The following is a 13,388-nucleotide window of genomic DNA, read 5'->3' as shown; positions in this document are numbered from 1 at the left end:
AGCTCAGAGCCTGGAGCCTGCTTCAGATTCTGTATTTCCCACTTTCTCTGTCCCTCCCCTACTCACACACACACACACACTCTCTCCCTCTCTGTCTCTCTCTGTCTCTCTCAGAAATAAATAAAACATTTATAAAATAAATAAATATAAAATCATTCAGAACATCCAAGAAACTGAGTGGAAGTCTTAGAGAACTACCTTAGTGGAAGGGAGGAACTGTGAAGAGTTCATGGTAGATGAAAGCCATGAGCATGACCATGGTGGAAGTAGCGAGAGAGAGAAGGAGGAGAGAGAAAGTATAGAAAAGGAAAAAGCGAAAACACACGCAGGGGACTGCACAAAAAACTATTCCCCTAAACCTTCCACATGGAAAAAGGAGAAGGTTACAATACCACCAGTTTCCTATAAACAGAGGGATGCAGATTTCAAAGTTTCAGAGGTCTGCGACATGACCATATTCATTCCTTGGAAGGTGAGCTGTGCACCAGTAGGAGAGAAGAGCTCAGCCAGCAGGACGTCTGAGGATCCCCAGGGTCACATGGGGAGAAGCAATTTGCCTGCTTGGAGTGCATTTGGTAGAGGTGATACAGCCTCTTCGCAGGCAAAGAACCCTGGGGGCCTTTTGAGCTGTCCCACTGATGAGTAGAGGAACAAAGACACTGGCAGAGGTTTACAAACCCTGACACTGGATGTGTGTTGCAATTTACCATAAACTCTGATATGCTGCATGGTCACACAGCTGTTTCCTGGGACAAGCTAGCACCAGCCACAGCTGCGAGTACATTTGAGAGAGGTGATACCACCTCTCCACTGGCAAAGGACCCTTCAGGCACCATCCAGCTGCCCCCCCCTCTCCAGTATAAGAACATAGACATCGATTAAGGGCAGTGATCCCCATTGCTGGCTCTGTGTTGCGATTTACCATATAAATTCTAATCCTCTGTGTTACCACATGGCTATAGTTTACAACAAGTTGCACAAGCCACAATGCAGGAAGATATTTTCCCAGAGGATTAGTGTGGTCCACACCTCTAATCCCAGAAGATTAGAGTGTCTCTGAAGTGTGAGGTTTTGAAACAAAGCTGCCTCTGAGGTAAAACACAGGAGTATTACCCTGTTTGGAAGCAGATAACTCCAACACAGACAAGATGAATGAAAGCGGAGATCAGATGGAAACCAGGGACACGGGCAGGGTAACTGTTTGGACATCTCTAAGGGCCTACTGAAGAAGGGTGGTGCACATTTCCTGCTCCTAAGATGAGAGAACGTGGTGAAGTCATTATCCCACCCACCAGCTTGATCCATCTCAGTGAGCTAATCAGCACCAACAGATGAAGATGGGAGCCACTACAACAAGTTCCACCCCTTGTGCCCTGTAGACACATCCCCACTAGGGCAATTGCACGTGAGAATCAGAGCAGCAGGCCCTTCCCCAGTAGATCGGTACAAGCCCCTTGCCCACACCAAGTCAAAAGATCATAGCGTGCTGCAAAGCTTCAGCTCCAGTGTAAAAAAGATCTAGTGTCCTTTGGAGTTTTTTGTTGGTTGGTTGGTTGGCTGGTTGGTTGGTTTTTGGTTTTTTTATTTTGTGCTTCTTATAGTTTGTTTTGTTTGTTTGATAGAGAAAGAGCAAGTCTTTACTTTTTATTTTATGTTTATATTTTTAATATTTTTTATTTTAGGTATTTTTTTAATTTTTAATTTTTGTCCTTCTTTTTCTTTTCTTTCTTTCTTCCTTTTTTCTATTAAGCTTCTTGTGACAAGCAGACCAAAACACATCCACGACCTAGCTTCCTTTATGTATTTTATCTTATTTTTTAAATTTTTATTTGATTTAAAAAAAATTTTAACTTGCTTTATTTTGCTTTTATTTTTCTTTCTCTTCAAAATGACAAATGGAGGAATTTACCCAAAAAGAAAGAACAGGAAGAAATAACAGCTAGAGATTTAACCAATGCAGATATAAGTCAGATGTCTGAATTAGGATTTAAAACAACAATTATAAGAATATTAGCTGCCTTAAAAAAGACATAGAAGACACTAGAGAATCACTTACTGTAGAGATAAAAGAACTAAAATCTAGTCAAGCTGAATATAAAAATTCTATGACTGAGATGCAATCCCAAATGGGGACTATAAAAACAAGGCTGGACAAAGCAGAGGAGCAAATCAGTGATATAGAAGATAAAATTATGGGAAATAATGGAGCTGAAAAGTAGAGGGAAAGTAAGGTCATGGATCACAAAGGCAGACTTAGGAAACTCCGAGACATATTAAAATGTAACAACGTTCATATCATAGGAATTCCAGGAGACAGAAAGAGAGAAAAGGGAGCAGAAGTTTTATTTGAACAAATTATAGCTGAAAACTTCCCTGATCTGGGGAAGGACAGAAACACCAAAATCCAAAAAGCACAGAGAACTCCCATTAAATTCAACAAAAGCCAATTATCTGGACACCTAGTTGGCTCAGTAAGTTGAGCATCTGACTCCTGATTTTGGCTCAGGTCATGATCTCATGGCTCATGGGTTTAAGCCCCAAGTCAGGCTCTTTGCTGTGTCAACACAGAGCCTCCTTGGAATTCTCTCTCCCTTTCCCTCTGCCCCTTTCCCACTCATTCTCTCTAAATAAATAAATATATAAATAAATAATCAAACTTTAAAAAATTTTAAAGCCAATCATCATTAAGGCATACCATAATCCAATTCACAAAATACACGACATGGAAAGAATCCTGAAAGCAGCAAGAGGAAAATAGTCCTTAACCTACAAGGGAAGACAGATCAGGTTCACAGCACATCTGTTCACCGAAACTTGGCAGGCCAGAAGGGAGTGGCAAGAAATATTCAATATGCTGAATGGGGAAAATATGTAGCCAAAAATTCTTTATCCAGTAAGGCTGTTGTTCAGAATAGGAGAAATGGTTTCCCAAACAAACAAAAACTAGTGGAGTTCATGACCACTAAACCAGCCCTGCAAGAAATCTTAAAGGGGACTCTTTGAGTGGAAAAAAAAAAGACCAAAGCAACAGAGACAGGAAAGAATGGGAGAACATCATCAGAAACACGAACTCTACAGGTAATACAATGGCACTAAATTCATATCTTTCAATAATCACTCTGAATGTAAATGAACTAAATGCTCCAATAAAAAGTCATGGGATATCAGAATGGATTAAAAAAAAACAATATCTATCTATATGCTGCCTACAAGAGACTCATTTTAGACTTAAAGTCACCTGCAAATTGAAAGTGAGAGGATGGAGAACCATTCATCACGCTAAAGGACATCAAAAGTAACCCAGAATAGCCATACATATATCAACGAAATAGATATCAAAACAAAGACTGTAACAAGAGATGAAGAAGAGCACTATATCATAATTAAGGTGTCTATCCATCAAGAAGTTCTAATTATAAATATTTATGCTCCAACTTGGAATTAGCCAAATATATAATCAATTAATAACATAAAGAAACTCACTGATAACACTACAACAATAGTAGGCAATTTAATACACCACTTACAGCATTGGAAAAATCATCTAAGCGGAAAATCAACAAGGAAACAATGGCTTTGAATGACACACTTGACCAGATGTACTTGACAGAACATTTACCCTAAAGCAGNTCCATGGCCACCAAAGTTCCAAAGTTGATGGGGTCTTGAGAGACGACCCCAGAAAGCAGATCTCTTAAAAGGTGAATCAGTGAATTTTGAAATGAATTTTTTTGATTCTAGAATTATGTGCATAGTTTTTTCTTTTTATACTGAAAATTTCTCTCCTTTCAGGTATCTGAACAAATCCTGCTCTCTTTCTTATACTCTGACATATTTCATTATGTGAACTGTCCTGGTTTCAAACTCATTCATTAGTCACTAAGCAAAGAGGTATTTCTTTTCAGCCCTTGCACTGACTCTGTAGTCTTACTGCCAAGCTTGTAAACCAATACCAGCCTTGCTCATTCATCCACATGCACATATTCATGTTATACAAACACAGGACCAGGAAACTCCCACCCCTGCAATGCATATCAGTAGATACATACTAATGCCAACAGAAATCCTGCCCTGTTTCTAGGGGTCCATCAATCAGCTCACAAGAAAGTCATCCTTTGATCTAATCCAAGTGAACTGCATTTTTCTATGTTCATCATCTTTAATGAAAGGGCCCTTTGCACATACTGAGCTGCTGATGATGTAGAAGATTCTGTGTAAACTGTAAACTGTGTAACTACTGTAACACAGATCCATATAGACAACACAGTTCTCCAAAGTATAATTGGAGATCCATCAATCAATACCCGAAATAATACTGATGTTTTAAAAGGCAACTGTTAGACACAATAACCGTCCTCAACCCCCCACAAAAAAAAAACCCACTAATTTTGAGCTCCAAAATAGTTAGAGGACAGTATACAAACTACTACTCACCTTTCTCTTCTCCAGAAAAAAAATGTTATCATAACTTTTTAAAAAAAGTTTTGTTTGTTCATAGTTTTATGTTTTTAATTTTGCCCAATTAAATGTAGTAATATAATTAAATTTGTATTTATAAAATTAAGGTATTAGTAAGGTAATAGAATGGATTATTATGTTCATTTGTGATCCTTGAGGGAATTAATTCCTTTCTTGAACATTTATTTCTTAGCCCCAGTTGGTGAAAGATTTCCAAGAACTGCGGAGAACATTAGAGGCCATGAACATGTTCACTGCCAACCCAGTGTTCTTCTTCCTTCACTTCGTCCAGATCTTGATTTTAGAAATCCTGGCTTGGTTAATGGTGTGGTATTTTGGCACCGGCTGGCTTGTGACAATATTCATTTCCTTCCTTCTCACAATTTCCCAGGTAAGCATGTACCCTAAAACCAACCAGTGGCTTTAGGGGAAGATTCAGAATTGTTTCCTTCTCCCTTTCGACTTGTCCCAGCTGCTGCCTGACACTCCCTGGCAAGCTACTAATCAGCATCTGACACCAGCAAGTTACCACACCTTGCAAGACCCCAGTCTTTTGTCTGAAAAATGGGGATAATAATTTTTATGGAAATATTCTCTACTAAACAAGTTATTGTGAAAACTCCCGGCATAGTGACTGGCACATAGGAAGTATTTAATCTATGACAGGAGCTGGTCTTATCACAATTTTATCCATACCAGTTCAGTAACTTAAGTCCTTTCTCAGCCATGTAACACTCACCTTTATCTTTTATTCATCTTCCAATGAACAGAAAGAGAGAGAGAGGTAAACCAAGAAACGGACTCTTAACTATAAAAAATGAACTGGTGGTTACTATAGGAGAGGGAGTGGGTGGATGAAGGAATATGTGATGGGGATTAAGGAGTGCACTTGTCATGATAAGCACCAGGGGTTGTATGGAAATTTTGAATCACTATATTGTACACCTGAAACTAATATCACACTTCATGTTAGCTAACTAGTATTTAAATAAAANATCCCAGACTGCGGGAAAAAGCAGTGGCGATGATGGCAGTTGTTCTTGCTCTACCCCTGCCCGAAGTCCAGGAGGGCAGGTGCTTGGTAGGTCCTATGAGCCACTGCAGTGCAATACCTAACAGAGTGCCTGGCACATAGTAGGCCTTCAACAGCATTTGCTGAGTGATGGTTGGATGGATGGATGGATGGACGATGGATGGATGGATGGATGAACGAACCAAGGTAAGAGTACAGGACTGCCAAGAATGGGTTCTAGCTCTGATTCTGACAAGGCCCCCTGTTCGATCTTGACTGAGTCATCTTCTACCTCTCACTCTCAGTTTTCTTATCTGTAATATTAGGAGATAAACTGGATGTCTGTTTTTCTATGACATTCTAAGATTTAGTGACTCTGTACTGTAGCCCAGATAGGGGGAATTGCTTCTCAGCCTTCCCTAAGCCAAATCATGCATTCAAGCCAGCTCATTTTAGGAAAAACTCATAAGCATTGACTCAGAACCGACTTGTTTTGCCTTAATACAGTGGTTTTATATTGAACTGAAAGATATTTAAAATCAGTGTTATCAACCCTCTTTCCAGTTAAGCAAGCTAAGTAAATTAAGTAACACAGAGTTAGATCTGGATTCATATAGAATGATATCTGCTCCTCAAAATGGTTAGAATGAATAACATAGTGTCATTTTTTGTGATAAGTTTCATTTAACTGGAATATTCCTGTAGGTACACAGTTCTGCCCTCTATGTACTAGTGCTAGGTTGATAAGTGTTTCTGTACCCCGTCAGAAATGTTTACCACAGAATAAAAACAAAAATAGTTTCTTATGTCCTGATGAGAATTAAGGCAATGGGCCCTCCCCCTCTCCCTCCCATGTTTTGAGGAAAATGAAGACTCAATGTGCCCTGGAGGTAATTGACAGTTGACTTGGTGCCAGTATATGTAATATTTTAAGCTCCACCCTTGCTGGTGCTTTTTAAAATGTCACTGCTTTCCCACTGGTCCAAATTTGTACACAGCTGTCTCTGTACAAATTATGTTGCCAGAAACACTTTTGCATTAGTTGAAATGAATAATAACCTTGACGACTCACGAACGGTTCAATAAATAGGAAATGCTTTAAAAGAAAATTGAGTGTACCCTGCCTTTTTGCAGATAAAGCCAGTGATTTGTGAGCAAAATGAGTGTAGGCTTCAATCACGTACAGCATAGGAAACTACCTGCAGGAAGGAAAGGTGAACAGAAGGGAGGTAACAAAGAAAATTGTAATATAAGCAGCAACAACTTCACCTTCTACATACATCACAATTTTAAACTTCAAAACTGGACTTGCTATCAATGTACCCTTGCCCTGAGGGTTTTTTGGCATTTTCACTGACTAGCTATGTTGGTAATTGTGTATGTCTGATCTTTGCAGTGTTTGTGCAATACGAGTCCTTCTGAAAGTACACCATGAAATATCTGCACATATTTTGGACTTCTGTGCAATGTTCCAATCAAAATGGACTCCCTGTAGCATATTTTTCAACTCCCCCTCCCCAAGACCCAGCATGCACAGTTTGAAAACTATAAGAATCAAGTATTATATTAGAGACAAAGAAAACATTTGATATTAAGACCTGCTTTGAAAATCTGGCCTATCCTCTTTCCATGACTACATCCTAAAATAATTTGGGAGGGTGGGTGGAGGAGTTTCAAACATGTTATTTCTTATAATATTTTTCTCATCCACTTCATAAATGAGGAAATTGTCCAAGGCCATGCACACCCAGTAGCAGGGCTTTAAATTCAAGCCAAAAAATGGCTTCAGACCAGTTTGGATTTCTTATAATGCACCAAGAAAGGATCTAACTTGTAAATGAGGAATGACCTAGAATGGCTCCTGTATGGAATTTGGTGCAGGGGCAGCCTATTTGCATGTACCTGATAATCTTCACTTCCCAGTGGATCACTCTACCCCTTGCCCCTAGTGATTGTGGCTTCCAGAGTGAGGGGTGAAGGTAGAGCCAACTGCTTTAGATCACGCCCATAATTACTCTGGTCACTGTTCTCTAAGTTCCAGGATCTAGAGCGCTCAATCTTTTCCCTGACCTATCACGAATCGAAATTTGTCTCTCCTATTACCAATTTCCACAGATAGTCATCGACTGCAAGAGTACAGTTAAAATTTTGGCTCTCAAAGGATTTAATTAACACGGTGAATCACTGCTTATTGCAGTGTCCTTGTTTGTCTATCGCTTCCAAAGTTTGTATGATTCATAAGTATGGGAACCCCATTTTATCTAGCTCTATATTCCAAATGTTTGGCTCAGTGTCTGCTGCATGGGATGCACTTTAAAACAAATCATGAAAAGAGCAAGTGCACAATTGTAAGAGTGAGTGGGTGGCACGCAGTCTGATGGGAGAAGAGCAGAGTGCAATGGAGACCCCATAGAGGGAATAAAAACTGATGAGTACATGTTCAGTTTGACATATCATGAGACATCCAAAAGGAAATGTTTGGAAAGTGATATTCCTTTGAAGCTTGAGAGTCAGTGGAGAGAAGTGGGATGGAGGAAGAGAGATTCCCCTATAAGGACAGTAGGGAGTGTTAGAGGTGAAAAGAGATTATCACTCCTGAGGGATAGGGTCGGGAGGGGTCTGCTAAGGGAAGACTCTACAGCAAGACTATGGAAGGCAGTGTTCACACGTGTCCATCCCCCTCAACCGTGGAGGTAGTGTCCAGACCTGCATAGCCCAACAGAAAATAATACAAGCCTCATTAAAATGACATAAATAATTTTAAATTATCTAATAGCCACATTTTAAAAGATAACTTTATTACTATATATATTCAAAATATTATCATTTCTACATGGAATCAATGTAAAAATTATTAATATGATATTTTACTCTCCTTTTTTCATGCTGAGTCTCAAAATCCAATATTATACATGTCCTGCTCATCTTAATTTGACTGGTCACACTTGAAGTGCTCACTAACCAAGATGTAGCTCGTAGCGATCATATTGGACAGTGAAGATCCATGCAAGTCAAATATGCAATAAAAAACAAATACTGTTTATTCTTATGTAAAGATTAATGTAATGGGGGAAAGAGGAAATGGAATACCTCAACATGCCAATATTTTCTATACATCATCTCGTGTCTCCTCAAACAACCCATTGAAGTAAATGTCATTATATTATACTTACTGAAGTTGCAATAGAGCCTCACAGAGGGCAAAATTTACCCAAACACAAAGCAGTATTTATACATCCAGGAAATGAAGCCACATTGATGTGCTTCCAAATCCTTCCTCTGTTAAAACTTTCACACTATCATTGAGAGAGAATTACACACACAACCTAACCAGAGATGATTTGAGCTCAGAGCCAATTAAATTATTTTTATTCTCATTTATCTTTATATGAGGTCATGGAAGCCTTGAACATGCAATATTCCGAGCCAAGCCCCCTACAAGATTATTTCAGATCCTTGATTCACTTAAATATCCATGAAAGCAGGATTTCTAGGACCATTTTTCTTACAGAGCTAATTAAAGTTTTAAAGCTGAGTTTTTTTTATTTGGAAAGTAAGAATATTCTCTGTTGGGGCACCTGGGTGGCTCAGTCGGTTAAGCGTCTGACTTCAGCTCAGGTCATGATCTCATGGTTTGTGGGTTCAAGCCTCATATCAGGCTTTGTGCTGACAGCTATCTCAGAGCCTGGGGCCTCTTTCAGATTCTGTGTGTGTCTCTCTCTCCGACCTTCCCCAGCTCACGCTCTCTCTTTCTCTCTCTCTCAGAAATAAATAAAACGTTAAAAAAAAGAATATTTTCTCTCTTACTTATCTTCAGAATTTTTAAAATGAGGACTCCCCCATAAAAGAAGGATGGAAAAACATTTCCCTTCAACAGGTTTTTTATGAATTTTCGTGATCAGGTTTTTATAAATTTTATTAATTTTCCTGAATTTGTGTTCTTGAATACCATAATTGTCTGTAGGTTTTTTACTGTTTAAAATTTTATTATAATGTTTATTAATTTTAGAGAGGGAGAGATAGCACGAACTGGGAAGGGCAGTGATAGAGGGATAGAGGATCTGAAGCAGGTTCTGTGCTGATAGCAAAAACCCGGCCTGGAGTTCCAACTCACAAACCATGAGACCATGACCTCAGCCAAAGTCGGATACTTAACTAACTGAGCCACCCAGGGACCCCTTGACCTTTTGGGTTTTTTTTGTAAACTTTTGGATATCATAATAAGGACAGTGCCCTACTAAAGAAGTTGTACTTGATCCAGTTTACTAGAGTAATACAAAGAAAGCTGTAAATGTGGTATTCATTCAATGATTTTGTCATTTGTATCAGTCTAATGGGATTAAGATCCTGGATATTTTAAGATTATGAGCCTTGTTTGGGGCGCCTGGGTGGCTCAGTCGGTTAAGCGTCTGACTTCTGCTCAGGTCATGATCTCACAGTTCGTGGGTTCGAGCCCCACGTCGGGCTCTGTGCTGACAGCCAGCTCAGAGCCTGGAGCCTGTTTCATATTCTGTGTCTCCCTCTATCTCTGACCCTCCCCTGCTCATTCTCTTTCTCTCAAAAATAAATAAAACATTTAAAAAATGTCTTTAAAAAAAGATTATGAGCCTTGTTTATATTTTTAATCATATATATACTTTAATATGTTTGCATTTGAATGGTTTTTCTTTTGCATTGTTCTGTGACTCACAGGATATGAAAATAACTAACATTAAAAATAACTTATGAATCCAATCCACTATTGACAGTTGCCATGTATCAAAATGGGTATCTGTGATATTTGTTTACAGAATAGCAGGTAATCATTGAAATCCAAAACATACACTTGCATAATGTAAAATTACAGAGTTCCCTAATGGTATTGCCATTTACAGTATCAACATGGAAAGTCAATTTTTAGTGAGTGCCTATGGGTTACCAAGTAGTAGACTCAATTTATATTCACATTTTATGTTCAGTTATTTCCATCTGAATTCTTGGCACAATCAAGTAAATTGTCCAGGTTTATCCAGTCAGTAAATCTTGGAATCCAGGTCTATTTGAATTCAAAGTGATTTTTATTTTTTTAAAATAGTTTATTGTCAATTTCGTTTCCATATAACACCCAGTGCCCATCCCCACAAGTGCCCTCCTCCAATGTCCATCACCCCCCACCCCACATCCATCAGTTCTCAGTTTGTTTTCAGCATTCAAGAGTCTCTCATGGTTTGCCTCTCTCCCTCTCCCGCACTATTTCCCCCTTTCTTCTCCCCGACCGTCCCCTTTAAGTTCCTCCTAATCGTCCTATACGTGCAAACATATGGTATTTGTCCTTCTCTGCCTGACTTATTTCGCTCAGCATAACACCCTCAAGGTCCATCCATGTTGCTACACATGGCCAGATTTCATTCTTTCTCATTGTCATGTAGTATTCCATCGTATGTATAAACCACATCTTCTTGATCCATTCGTCCGTTGATGGACACTTAGGTTCTTCCCATGTTTTGGCTATTGTTGAGAGTGCTGCTATGAAAATCGGGGTACATGTGCTCGTATGCATCAGCACTCCTGTATCCCTTGGGTAAATTCCTAGCAGTGCTATTGCTGGATCCTAGGGNTCTGTCTGGCTTGGGAATCAAAGTGATGCTGGCTTCATAAAATGAATCCGGAAGTTTTCCTTCGATTTCTAGTTTTTGGAATAGTTTGAGAAGAATGGGTATTAATTCTGTTTTAAATGTCTGGTAGAATTCCCTAGGGAAGCCATCTGCCCCAGGCCTCTTATTTGTTGGGAGGTTTTTGATAACTTATTCAATTTCCTCACTTGTTATGGGTCTGATAACGTTGTCTATCTCTTGCGGTGTGAATTTTGGTAATGAGTGTGTGTTTAGAAATTTGTGCATTTTTTCTAAGTTGTCCCAGTTTGTTGGCATATAGTTTTTCATAGTATTCCCTGATAATTGCTCATATTTCTGAGGGGTTGGTTGTAATCAGTCCATTTTCATTCATAATTTTGTCTATTTGGATGCTCTCTCTTTTCTTTTTGAGAAGCCTGGCTAGAGGTTTGTCAATTTTGTTTATTTTTTCAATAAACCAACTCTTGGTTTCATTGATCAGTTCAACTGTTTCTTTGGTTTCTATATTGTTTATTTCTTCCCTGATTTTTATTATTTCTCTTCTTTTACTGGGTTTGGGATGCTCTTTTTGTTCTCTCTATAGTTGCTTTAGGTGCGCTGTTCGATTTTGAACTTGCACTTTTTCTAATTTCTTGAAATAGGCCTGGAGTGCAATGTACTTTCCTCTTAGGACTGCTTTCGCCGCATCCCATAGGGTTTGGATTGTTGTATTCTCATTTTCATTTGTTTCTATATATTTTTTAAATTTTTATTTAATTGCCTGATTGGCCCATTCGTTCTTTAGTAGAGTCTTCTTCAGCCTCCATGTTTTTGGGGATTTTCCAGACTTCTTCCTATGATTGATTTTGAGTTTCATATCATTGTGATCTGAAAGTGTGCATGCTATGATCTCAATTCTTTCATATTTATTGAGGGCTGCTTTATGTCCCAGTATGTGATCTATCTTGGAGAATGTGCCATGCACACTTGAGAGGAATGTGAATTCCATAGCCTCAGGACGTAGAGTTCTAAATATATCTGCCAAATCCATCTGGTCCAATATGTCATTTAAGTCCATTGTGTCTTTATTGATTTTCTGTCTAGTTGATCTATCCATCGCTGTAAATGGAGTATTAAAATTCCGTGCTATTAGCACGTTCTTATTGATAAAACTGTTTCTGTTTGTGATTAATTGTTTTATGTATTTAGGTGCTCCCATATTTGGTGCGTAGACATTTATAATTGTTAGCTCTTCCTGATGGATAGACCCTTTAATTATTATATAATGCTCTTCTTCATCCCTTGTTACTGCCTTTACTTTAAAGTCCAGTTTGTCTGATATAAGTATAGCTACTCCAACTTTCTTTTGACTTCCAGTAGCATGATATATACTTATACATCCCCTTACTGTCAATCTGAGGGTGTCCTCCTGTCTAAAATGAGTTTCTTCCACCATTTCCCCCCTTCTTCTCCCCCTTGTTCCTCAGTTAAGTTCCTCCTAATTCTCCTATACGTGAAAACATATGATATTTGTCCTTCTCTGCCTGACTTATTTCACTCAGCATAACACCCTCAAGGTCCATCCATATTGAAATAGTGGGGGAAAGGGAAAGAGGCAAACCATGAGAGATTCTTGAATGCTGACAAAAACTGAGGACTGATGAATGTGGGGGGGAGGGGGGATGGGCATGGAGGAGAACACTTGTGGGGATGAGCACTGGGTGTTATGTAGAAACTAATTTGACAATAAACTATATGTTAAAAAAATAAAATAAATAAAGACAGTTAAACTAATGGAAGAGATAATAATACAATACCTGTCAAAAATAAAATAAAATAAAATAAAATGAGTTTCCTGTAGACAGCAAATAGATGGATTTTGCTTTTTTATCCATTCTGCTACCCTATGTATTTTGATCGGGGCATTTGGTCCATTTACATTCAGTGTTATTATTGAAGTATGTGGGTTTAAAGTCATTGTGTCATTTGTGGGATTCATGCTTGTGGTGTGTCTAGCATCTTGCGTTCCTTGCAACACTTCCCTGAAAGAGTCCCCTTCAGGCTTTCTTTTAGGGCTGGTTTAGTGGTTACAAATTCTTTCAAGTTTTGCTTATTTGGAAAGACTTTTATCTCTCCTTCTATTCTGAATGGCAGGGTTGCTGGATAGAGGATTCTTGGTTGCATTTTTTTCCTGTTCATCACATTGAAGATCTCTTGCCATTCCTTTCTTGCCTGCCAAGTTACAGTAGATAGGTCTGTCACCACTCTGATAGGTTTCCCTTTGTATGTTAGGGCCCTTTTCTCCCTAGCTGCTTTCAAAATTCTCT

The 13,388-nt window shown here is 38.7% G+C and overlaps 1 protein-coding gene and 1 non-coding gene across 2 annotated transcripts in view; both read left to right on the top strand.

The window, feature by feature from the left end:
- The first annotated feature begins 1,148 nt into the window (after window positions 1-1,148).
- The window catches only part of LOC144228144 (fatty acid desaturase 2-like protein FADS2B), a 36,253-nt gene continuing 24,013 nt past the window's right edge, over window positions 1,149-13,388 (top strand). Inside the window, 2 exon segments of the mRNA XM_077759956.1 lie at window positions 1,149-1,193; window positions 4,652-4,849. Coding sequence (XP_077616082.1) covers window positions 1,149-1,193; window positions 4,652-4,849 — 243 coding nt within the window.
- On the top strand, window positions 9,853-9,937 carry TRNAR-UCU (transfer RNA arginine (anticodon UCU)). The gene has a single exon. It is a non-coding gene; the product is annotated as a tRNA-Arg (tRNA).

Source organism: Crocuta crocuta, unplaced genomic scaffold (genome assembly GCF_008692635.1).
Source record: "Crocuta crocuta isolate KB4526 unplaced genomic scaffold, BGI_CrCroc_1.0 scaffold379, whole genome shotgun sequence".
Classification (NCBI taxonomy): domain Eukaryota; kingdom Metazoa; phylum Chordata; class Mammalia; order Carnivora; family Hyaenidae; genus Crocuta; species Crocuta crocuta.
The sequence above is the reverse complement of the archived record's forward strand: the minus strand, read 5'-3'. Positions and strand labels throughout refer to the sequence as shown.